Below are 25,407 nucleotides of genomic sequence, written 5' to 3' on the forward strand. Positions count from 1 at the left end.
GAACTAACAGCAAATAAATCAATGGAACTCCAAAAGATCTTTTTTTTACTCAGCAGTATAGAGAAAAGAGCTTTTAATGGGCCAAATTACCATTTACTAGGATCGCAATAAACAGTTTAGACAACTTATTTTAAACTTCTAACTCTTCGGTCAATTTTATCGCACGAAAGCGATTTGTAATTTGGATGATAGGTTCATTTATCCGGCGTTTTGTCCAGATTAACATAACTGCCATGCATTGTATATTGAATTCGCAAAAAGTATGAAAATCCTAACCGTGATTAAGTGCGATTTCGGTCCTGAAGGTCAAAACCTGTAGGGAATATCTATATAGCCTATTATGAATTCTCTTAGGTAAAAGTCTCTCTTTGGGAAATTTCATAGATAAAATTGTAGACAAGTTATATTCTGATTATCTTGGAAAGTAGGCCCAGTTAGGATAGGAAAATGAAACTTTCATGCATGGATCTATGGCCTGGAATGGTACTTTGAAGTACCTACCTCAAATACTTCTTCCTCTAGAGCTAAAGGGTACTGAACTTTGAAAATCCTTGTTTTATAAAGTTGAAGCCTTGTAAAATAGATCTTCTGCTTAAATAAAGTAGGCTACCAGAAAAGTATTTTCAGCTTCACAAATTTGTTCAATTTAATTTTTGAGCTTTAAAGATCTGAAATATATTTCTGAATTTAGATACAACCCCAGTGATATTGTTTAAAATATTATTAAAGTAACAGACATTGTAGTTTCAGAACTAGCCTAAAACCAGAGAAAAAGAAACTAAAAATTTTCAAGGAGGTACATTTCTAAGACATAAAAATCAGAAGAATGCAAACATAGTGGCTTGGTGATACCTTCCTGGTTGCCATGTTTTTGGCCCTGGATTCATTACTGAAAGCTTTATTTTCCTACCCTTAACTACTTACAAAGGTAGGCTAGCTTGTCTTGAATTTTACCAAGTATTTTTTTTTGACACATCTCTATCTCTTCCTTTGGTAAAATTCTAGTTAATTGATTTCTTGCTATATCAGAAAGGGTTTAAGTTAGGAAAATGAAACTTTCAGGGATGAATCTACAGACTAAAGTCTGTCCTGGGAAGGTATTTTGAAGCAACTACCTCCACTTCTTCACCCTCTAGAGGGCCTTGACCTTTGGTGACCTTTACAAATATGTGTTATAAAAGTGAAACCTTACATAATTGATCCTCTGCTTAATTAGAGTACAACAAAATTGTTTTTAACTTCATAACTTTACTCAATTCCATTTTATAAGGTTTTAAAGATATGCAACTACATTTTCTAAATTTTGAAAAAAAACATTGATATGGCTCAAAATTCTACTCAAATAACAGGAATTGCATTTTCAGAACTAAAGGCAGAGAAAAAGCAACTAGTATCTGAAAATTAAGGTAAAATGTTGTTTTGTCAAAATTTCAATAGGTATAGACCTGTCATGTAGGCAAATTTCAGGGCCCTCTTGAGGGAGAAGGAGTGGAGATGGGTCCTTTAAAATACCTTCCCGGGAAATACTTTAGCCTGTAGACCCATCCCTGAAATTTTCATTTTCATAACCTAAACTCTTTCCAAGATAGCAAGAAGTCATTAACTAGAATTTTACCCTTCCTTTTCCTGAAAGAGTTTCCTAATTAATAATTTAGAAGGTAATGTTGGCATTTAATTCTATGTTCAATACTCTTTCTAAAATCAATAACAGTAAGAATAGTCTGGTTCAAGATAGGCCAGTAGCCTACAAGGTTCCATAGCCTAAGTGACATAGACCTTGGTACAAGGTGAAGAAACTACTCCATTCCTTTTTATGCTCTTATCAAATATACTGATCAATTTACTTGCAAATATATTCCCCCCTGATGGTCCTTTTTTATAGCCAATGGAATGACTAAAAATCAGAAAAAAATGCTAAAACTATGAAAACCTTACTACTACTACTAACAACTTACCTCAGAACCAAGCCACCTAAGACCAACACAGCCAGGCTTGCTTCTCCTCCAGCCCAATCTATTTAAAGTCTTCCTCTTTATGACTAGCTTTCTTTAAGCTAACTTTGTTGGATGTAAATAAATCTGCTGGGCCAGATGGCCTCCACCCCTGTCTCTTGCATGAGTGCAGAACAGAAATAGTATACCCACTCTCAAAGCTTCCTGTAGAGTGGAAAGTGGCACATATTACCCCCATTCACAAAAAGGGAAGGAAAGATTCTGTGGAAAATTACCAGCCTATTAGTATTACCTCTGTTGTTGATAAGCTTCTTGAACGTATTGTCTACAAAGCAGTTATTGAGCATCTTGATCAGAATCATCTTCTCAACAGCACTCAACATGATTTCCAATGCAACAGATCAGTTGACACTAATCTGCTCAAGTCATATGACTACATTACACAACTACTGGAGTTGGGAATCCCTGTTGACATGATCTTTCTTGATTTTTCAAAAGCATTTGACAAAGTTTCTCATAGGAGACTTGAGCTTAAGCTACAGTCTATTGGTTTGGAGGAAAAAATTCTTAAATAGATTCTGGATTTCTTGGGGAATTGTGTTCAGCATGTAAGACTGTTTGAATGCAGATGGCAATCCTATTCTCTCCTCCTCTCAGAATGTTATCAGTAGGGTTCCACAGGGTATTGTTCTGGCCCCACCATGTTCAATATTTTCATAAATGATGCTCCTCTAGTGCTTAAAAGCAGGATGATGCTTTATGCTGATGATTCCAAGGTAATTGGTCCAGATAGCAGTCTTGAGGATACTTTCCAACTTCAAAAAGACCTTGATCTCCTTAATGTGTAGGCAAAATCTTGGCTACTCACTTTCAATGTGTCAAAATGTCATGTTTTACACTTTTGGCACAAGAGTATCAATCCAACTTACTCTCTTTACAGTCAGTTCCTTTCTCCAGTGTAGGAAGAACATTACCTAGGAGTAATTGTTGACGATCATCTTAAATTTAGCACTCATGCAAAGAAGGCAGCAGCATCAGCTAGCTCATCACTAGGCCTCAAAAAAGAACAATTTCCTCCCATTCTCCTAAAATTCTGAGCATTTTGTATAAAGGACTTGTTTGGCCAAGGCCTGAGACAGGCATGGTCCTTGCATCCCCCTTTTTCAAAAAAGATGTTAAAATTCTTGAGGATGTCCAGAGAAGAGCCACTAAGATGGTGAGTGGACAGCATGAGCTCCCTTACCCTACAAGGCTATACAAGCTGAAACTCCCAACTCTGGTTTATAGAAGAAGACAGGGTGATGCCATTCTGGTCCATAAACTTATTAATTCAAAGGCAGTTCCTGATCTTCTTCCTCTGGTGTCTCAGGACTCTTGTACAAGGTGACATAACTTGCAGTTATCCAGGCATTTCTCCTCAAAGCAGCAATGCACCCATTTTATTACCAACCATGTTGCCAACCTCTGGAACAAATTACTGCCAGATACCATTGCTGCCCAAATCACAGACAGCTTTAAGAACCATCTTGACAACAAATGGTCAACATAAAAATGGAAGTATAACTGGGAAGCACTTGAATCAGCAACATCAAACCACTAGTCAAGTGTATGTATTCAACTATGTGCCATGTATTATCCACTCTGGAGTTTCTACAAGGAAAAATCCTTAGATGGCTCCAAGCTGCAGCTTAAGGTAATTTAAAATTGACATGCTTTCACCCCAATTATGGACAACCTGTTCCATTTAAACCTAGACAGTTGGGTGAAAAGGACAATCTGGCAATATGTCATCCTTCTTCTACAGAATATGCCCTAGCCAACTCAACCTTTCTCTCATTATAGCCCTAGAAAGCAGGATTGAACCGTACTTTTTGTACAGCATACCACTTGAAATACAGTCAGTAAGCCAGGTACCCAGAACAATCCATAGGCGCAATTTCCCTGGCAAACATCTAGCAAATCTTCATATGCTTTTCAGACAACCTATTCTTCAGAGCCATATTTCATCACTGTCATCACTATAGCTTCCAAAATTCTAATCTTAGTTTGCAGACTTATATTCCTATTCTTCCAAACATTTTTTAATCATGAAAAAACACCTTGAGCCTTGGCTATTCTACCTCATTTCTACCTTAACTGCAGCAGTGTTATTCTTGTCATTAGCACTTATGACTTTAATGTATTTGTCTGGTATATTGTTCAAGGATAAGACCTTTGCTAAAGCTCTTCTATCAACCAAATTGAATGCTTGTTCATTATCTACAAAATCAAGAACCAAAGGTGTTTGATAATTCAGGCAATTCTCAACTATTAGCCTAAGAGTAAATATTTGATAATATTCTCCACCCTTTCTAAAACCATACTGTTCTTCTCCTATAACTTTATCTGCAACATCTATCAGTCTAAAAGTTTCATATTGCTAAGTAATCTGCTACCTATGAGACTAGGCTAATGCCTCAATAATTACCAAACTCATTTTATCACCTTTCTTATACAATGCTTTAATTAGGGTATTCCTAAACTCAATAGGTACAATACCTATAGCCTTATATTTTTTTAAATCCTTTTAGTCCTGTTGATAATTCTTCCTCACAAAACAAATCTTTGTTCATATCCAGGGTATCACAAACTTTCATTTTTCTCTGTATCTTTTCCTACTACTTTATCTTGGTTTAACACATTCTCAAAATGTTATGCCCATCTCTCTTTAACTTTTCCATTATCACTGATTGTTGCTTCTGATCCTATCTTTAACTGAGACAAGCCCAGATTAACATGTTGACATATTAACATGACTGTATAATATTTTACTATTATGCCATCTAGCTGCATCTTCCAGATCCTTGGCAATTTTATCCATGATCTCCACTTCACACTTCCTTAGTTCATATTTTAATGTTTTTTCCATTTTTTTTTCATTCCTTTTGTTTTCATATATTCTATCACTCTGATAATTCTTGTATATGCCCCTTTTTTCCATATTAAATATAAAGCCTTTTCACTAACATTCCTAGCTCTACCCCTCACTTTCTTCCCTAAGACACCATCAGAAACTTCACAAATTGTTTTCCTAAAATTATTCCATTCATCTTCCATAATGTCAAATTTTAAACTCTTAACTTCAGCATTCAACTGTTCCTAGAAAGTTTCTCTCAAATTTTCATCCTGGAGTCAACTGAAATCATAGTTTCCAAGGAGGTAGCTACCCTTACAAAATTTCAGCTTTCAGTTAACCCTTGAGTAAAACCACCTATGGGGAAAGGGGTGCTAGAAAACTCGTGAAAAACACAAGTCTAAATGTGTTTTAAAAAATGTCCAAAAATTGTGATGATTTGGTGCAAATTTTCTCCTGTTAGTCTAAGGGAAAATCAACTCTCTTTGTTCAATACTGAGGTTGGACCATTAATTGGATCACATTTATTAATTAATTCTGTGAAAGTTGAGCTGCTTCCACTGTTAAGATTGTCTTCACTTTCTGTTATTGTGTTTCTATAAGGGGACATAGATGGGAATCAAAGTCTTTTTCAATACCTTCTTCTTCCTGTTCCACTTTCTATTGCTTTATGAAATTGGTTTTGAGCCTAAGAAAGAAAGAAAGGAGCTCTGCCTTTTATTGGTTTTATTAGCCTGTTATAGGCTAACCAATTAAAATTAATACAAATTATATTTTTAATAACATTGTAAAACACCTTAAAGTTGAGAGCTGGACAAAGCTGATTGTCAAAGAACTGGTTAAGGAACCAAAGTTTGGCCATCTTACATCACTGAGCCTGTGGACATGCTTATTCTGAATAAATAATTTGCAAGACATGTAGCTGTCCAGCTGCCCTAATCCTTGGACCACATGTGTATGCACTCTTCCACCTGATGGGGGGATGTACCAAGCAGTTAAGAAGTATAGATATAATGTTCCTTCCCTAAGTCTTCAATAGGACATTTTTCTTCAAGCAATAACAAAGAAAAGTTACTATTTAGCAAAGATATTATCCAGTTAACTACAAAATTCATAAATAATAATGTACCTGCATAAAACAAACATAAATTAAGGGGTTGACTCAGGTTTTGCTAAGTCTGATAAACGTGAGTTGGTGCATACAACTGTGGTGTACTGTAAACTATTTCGGGTGGGTGATGGTATTTTAATAAGCTCAGATTCTTTGCCAGCTTTAATGTTAATATTAAATGCATATCCTCCTTCCACTTCCTTCAATTCCTGCGAAAACTATAGAAGACAAAATCTTAGAGTCAAATTACACAATATTCCAACAGTTCCATGTATATCGGCATTCCGTTGCTCTTGATTTGAAAATGACTTCTTAGTAAGTCAATAAGTACACTTTTTAAATTGCCATTGTTGAAACCTTATACAGGAAAATTCCCCACCCTCTTCATTGAACAACAAGAAGACAATTTTTTTTACATGGACAGCAGTGATATATTATATTTTGGTAATAATTTGGCTCATAAAAGGTAATTCTTCTATATTATTTTTTTTATCATATAGTTTGTGGTAACAAACTGTAGTAAGGAGTGACCCAGCGCACTAATAACCAAAACTCTAAAAAATGAAATTTTGATCCAATAGTTACCTCGAAACAATTAAATTTTTATGCTGATTTTAAATATATAAGTTTCATCAAGTTTAGTCTTACCCATCAAAAGTTACAAGCATGAGAAAATTTGCCTTATTTTAGAAACTAGGGAGAAACACCCCCTAAAAGTTATACAATCTTAACGAAAATCACATAATCAGATTCAAAGTATCAGAGAACCATATTGTAGAAGTTTCAAGCTCCTATCTACAAAATGTGGAATTTTGTACTTTTTGCCAGAAGACAGATCACAGATGCATGTTACCTTAAATTTACCTTAAATCGCACTGGCCGGCGAATAAGGTTGGGTGAACATCCTGTAGATTCGCCGGTTGAGTGATGGAGGTGGAAGTGCGTTGTCTAGTTCCGTTGAGTAGATCCACTGGCCTCCCAGTGTAGTTTCCACTCCATCGCTGCCCAGTCTCGGTCAATTGCTTTTTTGAAGTTGTCAACAGTTTTGGACTGAACTGTTTCTTCACTAAGGGAATTCCACAGTGGAACAGCACGAGTTGAGAAGAAGTTGGAACGTTCTCTCCGTGAGCTTCTTTGTTGCTGGAGCTTCTTGGTGTGGCCCCGGGTGTGGCTAGAGAGTGACTTATTAAAAAGCCCTGGTGTGACACCATTCTCCAGCAGCTTGTGGGTCAGGATTGCATCTCCGCGTTTCCTCCTGTACGTCAGGGTTGGGAGCTTGAGTTTCTTGAGGCGTTCAGGGTACGAGAGGTTCTTACATTTGGTTGGTAGTTTTGTAGCCCTCCGCTGAACGCTCTCAAGGATCTTCTTGTCCACGACATAGTGGGGAACGGCAAGAGAGACTCCGTACTCAAGTTGCGGTCTGACCAGTCCTGTATATAGCTTCCTGATTGTCCTGGGAGATCTACTGGTGATATTACGTCTGATGAGACCAAGGGACCTGTTGCCTTTTGCAGCTAGGTATTTGCTGTGACTATGGAATTTCATTTTGTCATCAACAATGACCCCAAGGTCTCTTTCTTCGGTGACAGTTTCCAAAGTTATGAGCTTCCCAGTACGATCTGTCATTGTATATGTCATTCCTGGGTTCTTAGGGCCAAGATGTAGGACTTTGCACTTTTCAGCATTAAACTCGAGGGACCAGGAAGAGGACCAGTTGTTGAGGGTGTGCAGATCTGCCTGCAGAGCTGCGCACTGTTGGTTGTTTGCGACTGGGCCAAACAATTTCGAGTCGTCTGCAAACAGTTTAAGGTCATTTTGCACTGACTGGGCTGAGTCATTGATGAACATGTTGAAGAGGGTAGGTCCCAGTTTAGTTCCTTGCGGAACTCCGCTGAGCACTGGAGTTGGGTTTGACATGATTTGATTCCCCTCCTCATCATACATCATCACCCTCTGTATTCTATCCTTGAGAAACTGGATAATCCATTCCCTTACATCTTGGTGGAGTTGATAGAACTCTAGTTTCCTTTCCAGGTACGAGTGTACTACCTTCTCGAAAGCTTTGGCTTGGTCCAGCAAGAGTACGTCAACTGGAAGGCCTTCCTCAATCATCTTGGTGATTATGTCATATGATTGAATTAGGTTTGTCTCCACAGAGCGACCCTTCCTGAAACCATGTTGTCCATCGTATAACAGGCTGTTAGTTTCCAGATGTGCAACGATTGCATCATTTAAGACGCCTTCCATGACTTTTGATGGGACAGAAGTCAGGCTGATGGGTCTGTAATTCTGTGGTTTATCTTTCTGTCCTTTTTTGAAAACTGGCATGACATTTGCTGTTTTCCAGTCAGAGGGAATAGTTTTGGAAGCTATTGACATCTGGAATATTCTTGTCAGGGGTTCCGCTATTTCAGCTGCGGTCTCCTTCAGCAACCTAGGATGGATGCCATCGGGTCCCTTTGCCTTGGATGGGTCCAAAGTTTTTAGGTGCTTGTAAGTATCACAAGCTGTGAACTGGATCGGTGGCATAGGGTGTTTGATGTGGGTGGTTGGCATATCCGGTGGGGGGCATCCAGGGTCTTTAGAGAAATTTGACGAGAAGCATTGATTGAGGGTATCTGCCATTACCAATGGGTCGGTTATTTTGGTTCCATCGCTGGAGGTAAAATGATGGATCGACCTGCGGCTTGGGTTGTTTGAAGTGACATATCTCCAAAACTTTTTTGGATTGGTTTTTGCCTCTAGTGCTATCGACTCCTCATATCTTATGGTTGCTTTTCTGGTCGCATTTCTCAGTTTGTTCCTGGCCTTTTTGTACTGCTCTAGATGGGCTGCACTCTCACAATTTTTATACTTTTTCCAAGCTTTCTTTTTCTTATTAATGACTTTTTTTTAGCTGTGGTGACATATACGGAAGGGTTCTGGGACGTTCTGAGAAGTAAGTTTTCGTATGCTTCAACTCAAGACTCAGTAGTATGTCCTTGAAAAGCTCCCAGGATGCTTCAGTGTCTTGTTGCAAGGAGTTTTCCCATTCAATCTCTTGTAGGTCCTGGCGTATTTTCTTGTAATCAACAAACGTTCGTTTGATTTTGTTGGTTGGTATCCGATTCAAGATTATTGCACTCAGGATACAAAGATGGTCGCTTGCTCCAAGGGGGGGTAAGTTTGCTGTTGACATAATTTTTTCGGGGTTGTTTGACAGAACGAGATCAAGGAGAGATGGAGTTTGATGATCTCTATGTCTGGTAGGGAACTCAACTGTCTGGACCAGCAGGTTATCAGCAAAGGCTTCAAGAGTTGGATTGGTATAGTTGTTTTGAAGAGTAAAGCCTAAACCATCGACCCACCTGGTGTCCGGCATGTTAAAGTCTCCTGCGATGATGACATTTTTGGGGTTACATATTGTCATTTCATTTATAATATTTGCCACATACTGAAATGATTCTTCGGAGTTGGGGGAGGAAGGGCTACGGTAAATCACGCCAATTCTAAACTTTTCAGACCCTACTGTCAATTCAACCAGGATAGACTCTACCCAAAAATAATTGGCACTTGTGAAAAGGTCAATGTTATTTACCTTCAAGGCTGACTTGATGTATATGGCAACTCCTCTCCTCACATTGGGTCTGTCCAGATTCGAAATGACTGTGTATCCTGGTATCTGAATATGGCTATCCTCCAGTCTATTTTGAGAGTTTTTTGGGCAAATTTCACTTAAGCACACAACGTCTATATCTTCGTGAGCCAGCAACACTTTTAGCTCATTCAGCTTGTTTGGCAAGGAGTCAATGTTTGTTGACAACACTTTCATCACTTGTTTCTGTCTGCTTCTTCTTCTTCCTGAGCCCGCTGGAACTAGCACGTCATCGTTGGATGACGGACTTTCGTCTGCTTCGCTAGATGCTGCGTCAGTTGAATAAGAATCTGGCGAGTTGTATTCCGATTCAACAGAAAGAACGCAGCTAGTGTCAGATTTGGCAGTTTCAAAACTGCATTCCGATGAATGTTCTTGAGCTGATATGGAACTACTATATAATACACTGTTAAATGACACTAAACTACTATTTACATGTCTTTCGTCTGGCTGTGCATCTAGTGCTCCATCGCCCCCAATGCTGGGGGTGGAGCTCGCTGACCGTTTTTTGAAACGACTTTGCCGTTCCGTACTCCGAGGTCAGTCTCACCGTTTGCAATCCGTCTTTTAAGTTCCTCTGTAGCGCTCTTACGTTTAGCTCTGTCCTCTCGGGACTCATCGCTGTGGAACTGTATGTCTGCTTTCAGCTCGACGGATTTTTTCAAGATCTTTACCTTGGTGGCAATGTCTGTAACACTAAAAAGAATCGGGGGAGGGCGGTCTGGGACTTGCTGGGTGGGTGGGTTGTTTGCACCGAGTCTTTTCAGGTTCAGAATTTTGACGCCGGGGAGACTATAATCTGAGGCTAGGTGCTGGATCACAAAGTTTGTATCATCGTCTGTAGGTGAGACACCGTAAGCGATGAGGTTCAGTTTCCTGCGTTGTCTGTCCCTATCCTGCCTCATCACTTTTAGGACTTGGTCCTCTAGGTCAGTACCAACTTTTCCCTCCGCGACTAGTTTAGAAATTCTGCTATCGACATCAGCAACAGAACACTTAGATGCCATGTCTCTTTCAATGTTGGAGATCCGATCACTGAGTGGGTTTACTGCCTCGCTTATTTCTTTTGTGATACTGTCCTTAAATAAGTCGAACGAATCATCAAACTTTTTTGTGATTCGATCTTCAAACTCGGAAAGGAGGGTTTTTACTTGGTTACCAATGTTACTTTGATTGGACGACTGCGGTGCCCTGAGTTTGCACACTGGGCATACCCACTGGCAACCAATTCTCCTTGTCATCTTTGTGAAAAGATTGTACTCAGCTAGGGGCATCTCCAAACACTTTATACATAGCCAATTTTCACAAGAATCACATTCAAGGGCAGATGAGTTAGGGTCTAATGCTACCGCGCACGCTGAGCATTTGTCTTGGCCTTTAATCGGACTGTCTTTCTTCCGCTTAGATGACTGCGATGCCATCTGTGGTTCTTTCTCGAAAAGTCTGTAATTAGTTCGTACTCGTAGGTGGCAGCACTTTTATTCACAACCGCGGTTCTGGAAGTCTAACACTGGTCCATATTACACAGGAAAAGTTCTTTTTTCTGGTTCTACAGTTTTGGTTTAGTATATTTGCCAATTTTGTTCTTTGGTTAGTGTTCTATGTCCGCCACAATTCACTATTATTCACAGAGCAAAAATCAGCTGGTGTTGCCATATTGCATCACCATCATCACCATCATCACAATCACCAGGCGTGATTGTATTGACCCAGTGGTCCTGGAGAAAGTCACGAAAGGGCTCGTTCTAACGGAAATTAAAAGTTCCAGTGCCATTTTTAAGTTACCAAAAAACTGGAGGATACCTAGGCCCCCTCCCGCACTCATTTTTTTTCCAAAGTCACCAGATCAAAATTTTGTGATAGCCATTTTGTTCAACATAGTCGAAAAACTGAATAATTATGTTCTTCAGGATGACTTAACCCCCCACAGTCCCTTGGAGAGGGGCTGCAAGTTACAAATTTCGACCATTGTTTGCATAGGTATATAGTAAGGGTTATTGGGAAGTGTACAGACATTTCAGGAAGACTTTTTCGCTTTGAGGGGGTTGGTGGGTGGGTCAAGGAGAGGGGGTCAAGTGGGAGGATCTTTCCATGGAGGAACCCGTCATGAGGGAAGAGAATTTCCATGAAGGAGCTGTAGGATTTTCTAGCATTATTAAAAAAAAACAATGAGAAAATAAATATAAAAAAACATTTTTTTTAGCTGGAAATAAGGAGCAGCATTAAAATCTAAAACAAACAGAAATTATAACGTATATAAGGGGTTCGTCTCCTCCAAAACACCTCCAAAATTTAATTTGTAAGTTATGTATATTTATTACTAATAAAAACGTTTGTAAAATATTAAAAGTTTTAGTTACCTTTTTAAGTAACCAAAACTTGGAGTGCAACTAACCCTCCTCCTCCACCTCCTTTTTATCAAAACCGTTCGATCAAAACTATGAGAAAGCCATCTAGCCAAAAAAAGAAATTAATATGCAAATTTCGTTTTAATTATTCATCTGTAGTGAGCCAAAATCCAAACATGCATTAATTCAAAAACGTTCAGAAATTAAATAATAAAGACGAAGTTTTTCAACTGAAAGTAAGGAGCAACAGTAAAACTTTAAACGAACATAAATTATTCCATATATGAAAGGGGTTTTCCCCTCCTCAACACCTCACTCTTTACACTAAAGTTTTTTTTAAGTAGAGTTGTAAGAAAGAGTCAAACTTTAGCATAAAGACAGAGGCGCCAAGGAGGGGACAACCCTTTCATAGACAGAATAATTTCGTTTTGTTTTAAATTTTAATGTTGCTCCTTACTTTCAGTTGAAAAAACTTGTTTTTTTTATTTAATATTTCTAGACTCAATAAGGCCATCACAAAGTGTCACATAGTACACCAAAAGTGCTATTTGGGGAACATTTTTGGAATGAAAAGGCTGGGCCAGATACATGGACATCATAGAGAGTTAATTATTGGCTCATTTGTAAACTGATTTCATATTTAACGGCCCTTTATAATTTTGACTATAAGACCCTCATAAAGTGGTATATGACGCCCAAAAAGCGAGCTTAAAACAAGTAAAGTTTCAATTGAATATGTAAATCAAGCTTAAAAGGAAAAAATATTTTGCTATTGAAGTATAAATGGAACCCAAAACCAACAGAAATAAAATTAACAACCATAGCAAGAAAACATGCACTAGATGCTTATATAGGCCTAAATGAACAAATAAATCTTAAAACGAGTGAAACTTAAATTGAATATGCAAATCAAGCTTGAAACGAACAAAAATTCCTGCAAACAAGAATTTGGGTACTGCCTCCTGCTCTTACAGTAAAAGTCTAAAACTAATTGCTTCATTGGCACTTTCCTTAAAACTATATGTGTCTTGAAGAGTCTTGGAACGAACAAATAAAATCAAACTGAGTGTTTGATATATAATGATATTAATTGTTTAAAACTGTTAGTTCAAGATTTTAATTTATTGTAATTTTTATTTTCATTTTCAATGCTGTTATAGTCGGAAAAGAAAATATTTGTAATGTCATTCGTTTTCAGTGAAGCGCCAATGATGCAGTAGGCTTTAGACTTTTACAGCTAGTGAAGAGGGCAGTATCCAAACTCTTGTTTGTAGTGAAACTATATTTGTCTTGGACTGTTTTGAAAAGAATTAATAAAAATTAAATTGAATATTTGATATATAGCCTAATGATATTAATTGCTGAAAGCTCATCAGTTCAAAGTTTTATTTTACTATAATTTTTCTGTTTATTTTCAATGTTATAATAAGTACAAAAGAAAATATTTGTAAAATAATTCGTTTTCAGTAAAGTGCCAATAATGCAGTAGATTTTAGACTTTTACAGTGAGAGACTGAGGCAGTACCCAAACTCTTGTTTGTAGGGATTTTTGTTCATTTTAAGCTTGATTTGTATATTTAATTAAGTTTTACTCGTTTAAGATTTATTTATTCATTTATGTTTGTATCTATTGCATGTTTGATTGCTATGGCTGTTAATTTAGTTTCTCTTCCTTTTTGAGTTTCATTTATGCTTTGATTAAAATTTTTTTGTTCGTTTTAAGCTTGATTTGTGTATTCAATTGAAGCTTTACTCGTTTGAAGATTTATTTGTTCATTTATATTAATAACTGTTGTATGTTTTTCGCTATGATTGTTTGTTTAATGTCTGTTTGTTTTGGGTTTCATTTATTCTTTAATAGTAAGTTCTGGTCATTTTGAGTTTGAGTTATTGTAGATTTTTCTTTTCTTATGATCCAAAGTTTTATATGTCCTTTACTTTTCTTTGAAAAATTCCTTCTTAGGAAAGTATTTTTTTTAATTAATTTTTATAAATATAAATGTGGAACGTATTAGGAAGTATAATGAACCCATGTTTTTGTGTTTTTTTTTTGTATTATAAATGAGAATGATTTAATAAAAAAATATCTGCCCAAACTGAAGAACAAGTTTTAGATTTACTCTAAACAAGCTACAGTTTTAGATTTACTTAATGATTTTTCGTTTTTTTTTTTTGGGGGGGGGGGGGTAAATCCCCCCTCAATGACGCCACTGGTGCTATGTATCCCAGGCAGTACACTATCAACTATTTAAAAAAGACAGAAATCAAAAAGCAAGCCAATGATGGTAGCAATAAATGTAAGGGGAAGAGTTCATCTGAGTTCCCTGATGAAGAAGAATCTCTAGTGGTGAAAAAATATTTTCTTACTTCTAAGATGTTCAGAGAAACGTAGGAGTGAGGAAAAGACCAAAGGGAAAGATTTACCCCCCCCCCCAAAAAAGCAAAATCATTGAGTAAATCTAAAACTGTAGCTTGTTTTAAGTTTTAAGTTGATAAATTAGAAAAAAAAGACAGAAATCAAAAAGCAAGCCAATGATGGTAACATCAAATGTAAAGGGAAGAGGTCATCTGAGTTTCCTGAGTCACCTGAGAGGTCGAGTGAGGAAGAGGTTATGCAGAAGAGTGCATGACTGGATGGTTCAAACGATGTAGAGAAAAAAACATTCCTCTTGGGAGGCTCAATTATTAGAGAAAAAACTAAACACTTCACCAAATCTCTATAAAATTACTTTTTAAGGCCAATAATGGTTGGCTTCAGAATTTTAAAAAGAGACACAATATTATGTTTAAGATAGTTTGTGGTGAGAGTGCATCTGTGGACAGTAATTCTTGTGATGATTGGAAGAGCTCGTTGAAGGTTGTCTTGAAGGACTATCACCCAAAAAATATTGTTAATACTGTTGAACAGTTTTGTGCTTCAAGTGCCTACCTGGTAAATTCTATCAATTTTATGATGAAAAATGTCACAGTGGTAAACAGAGCAAAGAAAGGGTTATAGTTTTACTAGCAATTAATGTACCAAGATCTATTAAGTTAAACCCTTTCCTTCAACAACATACATGATAAATGTTTTTGCTTTTTTTACTTTAATAAATTAAAAAATATCAAGAGTTTATTAAATAAATATCCATATATGCGTATATTTTCAGCAAAGTGCAAAAAACATTCTGGTCTTGAGAAGGGTTGGAAGTTGTCAACCCTACTCATGCTAATTTCTACTTGTTTTTAGTGTGACTTGGCTAGTTATTGTAATTTCTGTTCTTTTTGTGTTTTATTTATTTATTCATGGTGATTTATGGTTGTTAAATGCTTGGAAGATTATTTGACTTTATTTTTGTTCATTTCTGGTTTAATAGAGCTCTTTACTTTTCTCTGAAAAACTTGTTTCGTGGAAAAAAGCTTTTAAAATTAATTTCTGTTTGTTTTTGCTGACAAAGGCTTTTTAATGGAAAAAATTGTATATTTTTTTTTCTATAAAAATCCATAGTTTGGCTTGCTATTTCCATGTTGGAGAAACTTCTTCAACAAGTTTTAATCCTAACACAACTAGTAGTGTTCAATTTTAGTTTTATACCTGCTCAAGTTGACCTGAAGAATAAAACTTAATACTATTCCCGAATAATTTTATCTATGCTCTTTGACAACCTGGATACACTTACACTCTTTTGGTTTATTTAAATTGTAAGAGCAAGAAGTAGTAATAGTAGTAGCCCTGAAAGCTTCAACTTAATACCCCCATTCATTCTCAAGATATTGCTGAGGTGTAAGCTGAATCAGACATTTGCTCATAATCTAAAAAACTGAGGACTAAAGGGATGACTCTGGCACTTCTCAGTTATTAATATAAGAGTGAAAATTTTGTTCACACGTCCTCTCCCTTCCCAAAACCATACTGTTGTCTACAGCATCTTTAAGTCTAAAAGTATTGTTACTAAGTAATTTACTTCCTATTTGATTTAGGAGCTTAATTAAAGTTTTCTAAAATCGCTAGGTATTTTCCCTTTTTCAGAAATCATGTTCGTAATCTTCAGTAACTTGTCTCTAATTTCATAACCATCATATTTAAAAAACTCATTTTCCACACTGTCAGCACCTGGAGCCTTATTAATTTTTAATCCTTCTAGTAATTCTGTCACTAATTCTTCTTCACAAAAGTAAATCTTCCTTCAAATCCAAAGTGTCACAAATTTTTCATTCTTTTCTGTATCTTTTGTGCAAATCTATTGTGGTTTAGCGCGCTCTGAAAATGTTCTTTCTATCTCTGTTCAACTCCTTCCTTATCACTAATTATGGCCCCTTTCTTATCTTTAACTGGGACAAGTCCAGATTGAATATTCTCTCTCAATTCATTAACATGCCAGTACATTATTTTCTATTTTGCCGGTTCTTTATATTCCCTCTATTTTCACATGATCTATCACTCAAATAATTCTTGTACAAGCCCCTCCTCCTCTAATAAACATGAAGAATTCCCACTAATATGCTACATTTCTAACTTTCTTCCCTAAGACGCCATCAGTGACTTCAAAACTATGTTCCTAAAATTATTCCATGCATCTTCTACATTGTTAGATTTTAAACTCTCCAGTTTAGTATCTAGTCAAACAGTTCGTGGTAACGAACTGTTAGTAAGGAGCGACTAGTAACCGAAACTACAAGTAAACAGTGATAACAATAGTAAAACAGTGGTTTTGAATATATAAGTCTCACTAAGTTTAAACTTACCCATCAAAAGTTAAGAGCCTGAGAAAATTTGCCTTATTTTTGAAAATAGAGGAAAACATTAAAATAGGTGGAACGAAAATAGGGGAAACCCTTAAAAGTCTTAGAACCTGAACGAAAATCACGCCGTCAGATTCAGCGTATCAGATAAACCTATAGTAGAAGGTTCAAGCTCCTTTCTACAAAAATGTGGAATTTTGCATTTTTTTTCAAACAGTTCGTGGTAACGAACTGTAGTAAGGAGCGACCCGGCTCAATAGTAACCAAAACTCTAAAAAATAGAATTTTGATGCCAATACATACATCAAAAGAATCGCATTTTAATGCTGATTTTAAATATATAAGTTTCATCAAGTTTAGTCTTACCCATCAAAAGTTACGAGCCTGAGAAAATTTGCGGTATTTTAGAAAATAGGGGGAAACGCCCCCTAGAAGTCGTAGAATCTTTACGAAAATCACACCATCAGATTCACCGTATCAGAGAACCCTACTGTAGAAGTTTCAAGCTCCTATCTACAAAAATGTGGAATTTTGTATTTTTTGCCAGAAGGCAGATCACGGATGCGTGTTTATTTTTTTTTTTTTTTTTTTTTTTTTTTTTTTTTTTTTTTTTTTTTTTTCCAGGGGTGATCGTATCGACCCAGTTGTCCTAGAATGTTGCAAGAGGGCTCATTTTAACGGAAATGAAAAGTTCTAGTGCCCTTTTTAAGTGACCAAAAAAATTGGAGGGCACCTAGGCCCCCTCCCAAGCTAATTGTTTTACCAAAGTCAACAAATCAAAATTCTGAGATAGCCATTTTATTCAGCGTAGTCGAAAAACCTTATGACTATGTCTTTGGGGACGACTTACTCCCCCACAGTCCCCGTGGGAGGGGCAACAAGTTACAAACTTTGACCAGTGCTTACATATAGTAATAGTTATTGGGAAGCGTACAGGCGTTTTCAGGAGGATTTTTCTGGTTGGGGGAGGGGTTGAGAAGAGGGGGATATGCTGGGGAACTTTCCATCGATAGTTTGTCATGGCGGAAGAAAATCTCCATGAAGGGAGCGCAGGATTTACTAGCATTATTTAAAAAAAAATGAAAAAATAAATATGAAAAAGTTCTTTCAGCTGGAAGTAAGGAGCAGCATTAAAACTTAAAACAAACAGAAATTATTACCCATTTGAGGGGCTCATCTCCTCCTAATACCTCGCTCTTTACGCTAAAGTATTTTTAGTAATTTCAACTATTTATTCTACAGCTTTTGTGATTCTGGGGTCATTCTTAATGAATTGGGACAAAATTTAAGCTTTAATGTAAAGAGCGAGGATCTGACAAGGGGGGAACCCCCTCATATATGTAATAAAAATATGAGAATACAAAAGTTCTTTACTTAAGCTAATTTATAAGTTACGTAAATCTTTTACTAATAAAAATATTCGTAAAAAATCAAAAATTCTAGTTGCCTTTTTAATTAACCAAAAAACCGGAGGGCAACTAGGCTTCCTCCCCCGCTCTTTTTTTCTCAAAATCATTCGATCAAAATTATGAGAAAGCCATTTAGCCAAAAAAAAATGCAAATTTTGTTTTAATTATTCCTCTGCGGAGAGCCAAAATCAAAACATGCATTGATTCAAAAACGTCCAGAAATTAAATAAAAAAACAAGTTTTTTTAACTGAAAGTAAGGAGCGACATTAAAACTTAAAACGACCAGAAATTACTTCGTATATGAAAGAGGCTGCTTCCTCATCAACGCCCCGCTCTTTACGCTAAAGTTTTTTACTGTTTTAAAAAGAAGAATTGAGAGAAAGAGTCAAACTTTAGCGTAAAGAGCGAGGCGTTGATGAGGAAGCAGCCTCTTTCATATACGAAGTAATTTCTGGTCGTTCTAAGTTTTAATGTCGCTCCTTACTTTCAGTTAAAAAAACTTGTTTTTTTTATTTAATTTCCCACAAGACGGATCACCGATCCCGTCTTGTGGATTTTTCCCCAGCGGTTATCGTATTGACCCAGTTGTCCTAGAATGTCGTGTTAGGGCTCATTCTAACAGAAATTAAAAGTTCTAGTGCCCTTTTTAAGTGACCAAAAAATTGGAGGGCACCTAGGCCCCCTCTCATGCTCATTTTTTCCAAAAATCAACAGACCAAAATTCCGAGATAGCCATTTTATGTAACATAGTCGAAAAACTTAATAACCATGTCTTTGGGGGTGACTTACTCCTCCACAGTCCCCGTTGGAGGGGCTACAAGTTACAAAATTTGGCCAGTGTTTACACTTAATAATGGTTATTGGGAAGTGTACAGACGCTTTCAGGAGGATTTTTTGGTGGGGGGAGGGGTTTATTCGGGGGGAGCTTTCCATGGAGGAATTTGTCATGAGGGACGAAAATTTTCATGAAGGGGGCGCAGGATTTTTTAGCATTTTTTAAAAGAACGATGAAAAAATAAATATGAATAAGTTTTTTCAACTGAAAGTAAGGAGCAGCATTAGAACTTAAAACGAACAGAAATTATTACGCATATGAGGGGTTCACCTCTACCTAATACCTCTCTCTTTACGCTAAAATAATTTTATTAATTTCAACTATTTATTCTGCGGGCTTTGTGATTCAGGGGTCATCCTTAAGGAATTGGGACAACATTTAAGCTTTAGTATAAAGAGCGAAGAATTGACGTGGGCGTGACCCCACTCATATGCGTAATAAAAACATACGAATGTGGAAGTTCGTTACGTAGGTTAATTCGTAAGTTACATATATTTTTACTAATAAAAATGTTCGTAAAAAATTAAAAGTTCTAGTTGCCTTTTTAAATAACCGAAAATTGGAGGGTAACTAGGCCTACTCCCTCGCTCCTCTTTTCTCAAAATCGTCCGATCAAAACTATGAGAAAGCCATTTATTCATAAAAATAATTTAATATGCATATTTCGTTTGAATTATTCATGTGCAGAGAGCCAAAATTAAAACATACATTAATTCAAAAACGTTCAGAAATTAAATAAAAAAACAAACAATTTTTTTTAACTGAAGGTAAGGAGCGATATTAAAACTTAAAATAAACAGAAATTTCTCCGTATATGAGAGGGTCTTTTCCCTCCTCAACGACCCGCTCTTTACGCTAAAGTTTTTTACTGATAGTAGAATTGAGAGAAAGAGTCAAAGAAGTGACTTTTCACTTTCAGCTTCGAAGTTTGGCTATGATGATCTATTATATGCTAGTAGCGGAGTTGGAAACCCTAGTGTAGTCTCTAGCTAGGATTAAATAAACAAAAATAGTTTTTTTTAACTGAAAGTAAGGAGCGACATTAAAACTTAAAACGAACAGAAATTACTCCGTATATGAAATGGGTTGTCCCCTACGCAATCCCTCGCCCTTTACGCTAAAGTTTTTAATTGTTTTAAAATGTAGAACTGTGGCAAAGAGTCAAACTTTAGCATAAAGAGCGAGGGATTGTGGAGGGGACAACCCATTTCATATACGGAGTAATTTCTGTTCGTATTAAGTTTTAATGTCGCTCCTTACTTTCAGTTAAAAAAACTAGTTTTTTTTTATTTAATTTCAGAACGTTTTTGAATTAATGCATGTTTTATTTTGGCTCTCCGCACATAAATTATTAAAATGAAATTTGCATATTAATTCTTTTTTTGGCTAAACGGCTTTCTCTTAGTTTTGATCAGACGATTTTGGGAAATAAGGGGTGAGGAAGGAGCCCTGTTGCCCTCCAATTTTTCGGTTACTTAAAAAGGCAAATAAAACTCTTAATTTTTAACGAACGTTTTTATTAGTAAAAAATATACGTAACTTAAGAATTAACTTACGTAACAAACTTTTATATTCTTATATTTTTATTATGTATACGAGGGGGTTTGTCCCCTAGTTAATACCTCGCTCTTTACACTAAATCTTAAGTTTTGTCCCAGTTCTTTAAGAATAACCCCTGAATCAGAAAGGCCGTAGAATAAATAGTTTAAATTACTAAAAATACTTTAGCATAAAGAGCGAGGTATTTATCTTCTCATAAATACCTCGCTCTTCATTGTAAAGTATTTTTAGAGCCCCTCATATGCGACATAATCTCTGTTCGTTTTAAGTTTTAATGCTACTCCTTACTTTCAATTGAAAAAGCTTTTTCATGTTTATTTTTTCATTTTTTTTTTTATAGTAATGCTAGAAAATCCTGCGCCCTTTTCATTGAATTTCTCTTCCCCCATGACATATTCCTCCAAGGAAAGATCCTCCCACATAGCCTCCTCCCCTCAACCCCACCCCCTAACCAAAAAAAAAATCCCACTGAAAACGTCTGTACGCTTCCCAATAACGATTACTGTATGTAAACACTGGTCAAAGTTTGTAACTTGCAGCCCCTCCCCCAGGGACTGTGAGGAAGTAAGTCATCCCCAAAGACATAGTTATTATGGTTTTCGACTATGCGGAAGAAAATGGCTATCTCAAAATTTTGATCCGTTGATTTTGAGAAAAAAATGAGCGTGGGAGGGGGCCTAGGTGCCCTCCAATTTTTTTGGTCACTTAAAAAGGCACTAGAACTTTTCATTTCCGTTAGAATAAGCCCTCTTGCGACATTCTAGGACCACTTGGTCGATACGATGACCCCTGGAAAAAAGAAAGAAAAAAAAACAAACAAATAAACGCGCACCCGTGATCTGTCTTCTGGCAAAAAATAGGAGCTCCTATTGTAGATAGGAGCTTAAAATTTTTGCTACAGGGTTCTCTGATACGCTGAATGCTATGGTGTGATTTTCGTTAAGATTCTGTGCCTTTTAGGGGGTGTTTCCCCCTGTTTTCCAAAATGAGGCAAATTTTCTCAGGCTCGTAACTTTTGATGACAAAGACTAAATTTGATGAAACTTATATATTTAAAATCAGCATGGAAATCCGATTCTTTTGATGTATCTTTTAGCATCAAAATTCAGTTTTTTAGAGTTTCGTTTACTATTTAGCCGGGTCGCTCCTTACTACAGTTCGTCACCACGAACAGTTTGATAAGAGGAGTCAAATAGTGAAAGATTCAGTTGATAGAGGATTTTTGTAATCCTTGGTCTATCTTGGTCCCAACATGGTTTTCCTCACCTGGTGATGCTCTTCTATCAACAAGAGTCAAAATCTTGCATAGACAATCTCAAGCCTATTGCCTCCAAATCATTATATATTTATGCCTACAAGTATTATGCTACTATGGAGAGGTAACCCATAATAGATAACAATCTTTGGCATTCGTCCCTTTCCCCCTGACCTTCATCATATAAGCTGATGCGTAATTATACTTCATTGTGCATAATTTTTAAGAAATCAAGCAGATTAACTTAGTTAAATCAAGCATTAAGATAAATGACCATGCTAACCATTTATTTATATTGACTAGGTGACTTTCCCTGAAACTAATCTGCCTCGTGCAGCACTACCTCCTCTGCAACTTTCTTAATACTTTTAAATTAATTGGCTATCTCAGAACTTCCAATTGATAGCAGCTTGATGCTTTTTGGGGTAAAATCATAGTTTTGTGCAAAAAAATGGCAGAAAGTCACTACCTGTGGCACAATCTTATTGTTTTTTTTTTCTTTTAAAGGGCATTGGAACTTGTAATCTGCGTTCGAATGAGGCCTCTCGCAATCTTCTGGGACCTTTGGCTTGATACCATCACCCCTAAAAAAAAAAAAAAAAAACAAACAAATAAACGTGTATCCATGATCTTTCTCCTGGGAAAAACTGGAAAATTGCACATTTTTGTAAATAAGAGTTTGAAACCTCTATAGAGTTATATAATAGGCTGAATCTAATGGTGTAATTTTCATTGAGATAGCTTTATTTTGGGGGTATTTCCCCCACTTTTGGAAAATCAGACAAAGTTTCTCAGAATTTTAGCTATTGGTGGGTAACATTCAACATAGTAAATGTTATATTTTTGGAATCAAGATAAAAAGCCAGTTCTTTTTAAGTATTAATTGTTATCGAAGTTCAATTTTTATAGTTTTGGTTACTATTGGTCCGAGTTTGTCCTTCTTCACAGTTTTTTTCTTATACCCCAAACTGGGTGATTGTTAATATACATATATTTTTTTTTTTACAGATGAGAAGTTAATCAACAGTTATGTTCAAAGTATTTTTGGCCTTGAGAAAAGGTATTTCTGTATTACCTGAATGTGCCAACTCTCTTCACACAAGTATAGTTCAGAATAATTATCGCTTCAAAGAAAAAGCCTTGCAAATTTTAAATGATAGTCAGATTGATAGTACAAGAAAGATTGAGAGCCTAAAAACAGTATTAAATCTGAAGAATGACTCTCCTGCATTTAAAATTGCCTTTGAAAATGGAAAAGCTGAACTAGTGACTGAGTTCATGAAAAAAAAGAATGAAACGTCAAATGTATCAGATGCTGAAATGCTGATCTACCTTCGTTATGTACCAAAGTACTTAGATGTCGTTGATCAAAAGTTAGTGACTACTTTTATTGATCGGATACTGGGGATGGAATTTGTTCCTGACAGTGCTTTATATGATGTTATTCATGGACTCTCTGGAACTAAAGAATGGCAAAAAGGGATATCACTTTATAATCAGCTTAAAAACCCTTCAAAAAATTGCCTTGAAAATTTAATAATTGCATCAATTAATTCATGGGACTTTGATACCTGTTTCAGGTTACTGAAACAACTCTGCATAAGTTATTCTACCATTAGTGATCATATTTTAGAAACACTGGTTGAAAGCAAGGTATTTGAAACTCTTAATAAAACAGGAAAATATCATCTTAAATTGTTCATATCATTACTTGCAGAGAACGAAATATATCCATCTAATAATGTAACAAAAAAGCTGGAAAGGCAATTAGTATCAAATGGTTATACAGTGAATCGATTTCTTTTCAAGCGACATGGAAAATGTCCCAAGTGTTCTACACAATTTCAAGTTCAAACACCGCTGACATTTCGTGAATATTCCCGTTTAAAGGGGGCAGTGATGAAAAATGTCCTTGTTGGAAATGATGTCTTTCAGAGATCAACGCCTGAGGAGGTGGAGGACTTCAAAATTTTTATTAAGGACAGAGCACCATTTGATGTTATCATTGATGGTCTAAATGTTCTCTATATATCAGGAATAAGGGTTGATCAATCGATTAAATACAGGAAACTACTTTCATTAATTCAGCAACTTAAAGAAGAAAACAAAAAAGTTTTATTAATTGGACGAAAGCATATGGAAAATGGTTTGAGGAACATCAATGTTTCTAAATACTGCCATCTGTATTTAGTCAATAACGACTCGGAGGATGATCCTTTCATGATCTATTCGAGTTTAATGAGTGGTCCGGATTGTTATGTGGCAACACGGGACTTCTTAAGGAATCATATGTTTAATTTGAAAGATCCAGAATTGAAAGAGTTTTTTGTTAGGTGGAGGAAAACTAGGCAATTGAAGAACTTTGTGATAGAAAATGATAAAATTTGTTATTTACCACCAGTGAAAGAAGATAGAGTAGCACAATTTTCCGAAAATTTGGAATCGGTTCATATACCTTATGAAGATGGAAAAGCGCGACCAATAATTGATCCTCCAAAAACTTGGCTGTGTGCAAAACGAATTACAAGCTAAGAAATAAAGGAACGTTACTATTCCTAATATTTGCGTTATTTATTGAGAAAAGAGGGAAAAAACATTTTGCTTCTATTTAAGGTAATTTGGTCATATCATTCTTTTATACATTAGCAGATGTTGGGGGTAAATCAGGTTTTAATCAAAAAGAAAACACGTTTAATAATGGACTTGTATTGTGCATCATCAAATGCACAGAACCACCATCCTTTTTATTGTGCGGATGAATAATAGACCCAACACACAATAAATCTTTGTAACAAAGAGGTTAAAAACAGAGAAAAACCTATAAAATTTAGTGAAAAAAAATAAACTAGTTAAAACATGTCCAAAGATTAACTTGCAAGGATATATTTATTAAAAAGCTACAAGATAAGCAACTTAAGAGTATTATATTCCAAGGAGGTTACTGCCATCCAGCATCTCATGGGAAAATAAAGTGGTAATACTTAGCTGCAGTGTTGAGTATTGAGTTAGTGTTAAGTATTGAGTATTAAGCATTGAGTATTGAGTTAGTTCGTCAAATTATATGCTATTAAGCAGGTTCATGAGTAAGAAGTTTCCTCAACACCAGCAAATTCCTCGAATATAATTTACCTGCTTTATTTTTCAATATATGTTGTTACCAGTAGGATTTAAGGTCAGCTGTTTAAGGTCACTACAAAATGGAAAGCTTCTGGCGTTCTCTTTATGTACAAACCTGACCATCTTGACAGCGAGGGCTCAGTCCCTTCTAGAAGGCTGGTGGAAAAACTGGCAAATTTTAGCTCAAGCAACGCTAGTTGCTTGAGCTAGTCAAGATTTGTCGAGATACCTGAACTTGAAGGTACCATGATTGCAGGAGCTATGAAAGCTTACAAAATAAGTAGAAACAACCTTTAGAAAAGGGAGCTTGATAAAGCATTTATTTATGCTAACTTTAAGAATATCAGAGCTCCTTAAAGAATGTACGCTTAGACTTTTGTACCCAATTGCTAAAAAACGTTTATCAGAGAATTCATGTTTTCTCTGCCAAAAAATGGGTAGCTTAAAAATTATTTAGTAACATATATGTATGTGTGCTGCTATTAGTATGTCTCTCAAGTATATTTTACATATGCCTCAAACTCTCCCCAAAATTTTAATGTTTGCCCTCTACTCTGAACTGTCAAATCG

The 25,407-nt window shown here is 36.1% G+C and overlaps 1 protein-coding gene across 2 annotated transcripts; it reads left to right on the forward strand.

The window, feature by feature from the left end:
- Nucleotides 1-247: 247 nt before the first annotated feature.
- On the forward strand, nucleotides 248-24,279 carry LOC136033140 (mitochondrial ribonuclease P catalytic subunit-like). Of its 2 annotated transcripts, XM_065713780.1 has the most exons (3): nucleotides 248-285; nucleotides 320-354; nucleotides 22,729-24,279. In XM_065713780.1, exon 3 carries the CDS (start codon nucleotides 22,750-22,752, stop codon nucleotides 24,250-24,252), a length of 1,503 nt encoding a protein of 500 aa, XP_065569852.1. In that variant the 5' UTR covers nucleotides 248-285; nucleotides 320-354; nucleotides 22,729-22,749; the 3' UTR covers nucleotides 24,253-24,279. The 2 variants fall into 2 exon arrangements, with proteins under 2 accessions (XP_065569852.1, XP_065569853.1); XM_065713781.1 differs by lacking the exon at nucleotides 320-354 and having other exon boundaries at nucleotides 250-315.
- Nucleotides 24,280-25,407: the final 1,128 nt, after the last annotated feature.

Source organism: Artemia franciscana, chromosome 11, assembly GCF_032884065.1.
Source record: "Artemia franciscana chromosome 11, ASM3288406v1, whole genome shotgun sequence".
Classification (NCBI taxonomy): Eukaryota; Metazoa; Arthropoda; class Branchiopoda; order Anostraca; family Artemiidae; genus Artemia; species Artemia franciscana.

Coding starts and splice junctions, on each gene's coding strand:
- LOC136033140 (XM_065713780.1), top strand. CDS start 22,750: ATGTTCAAAGTATTTTTGGCCTTGAGAAAAGGTATTTCTGTATTACCT.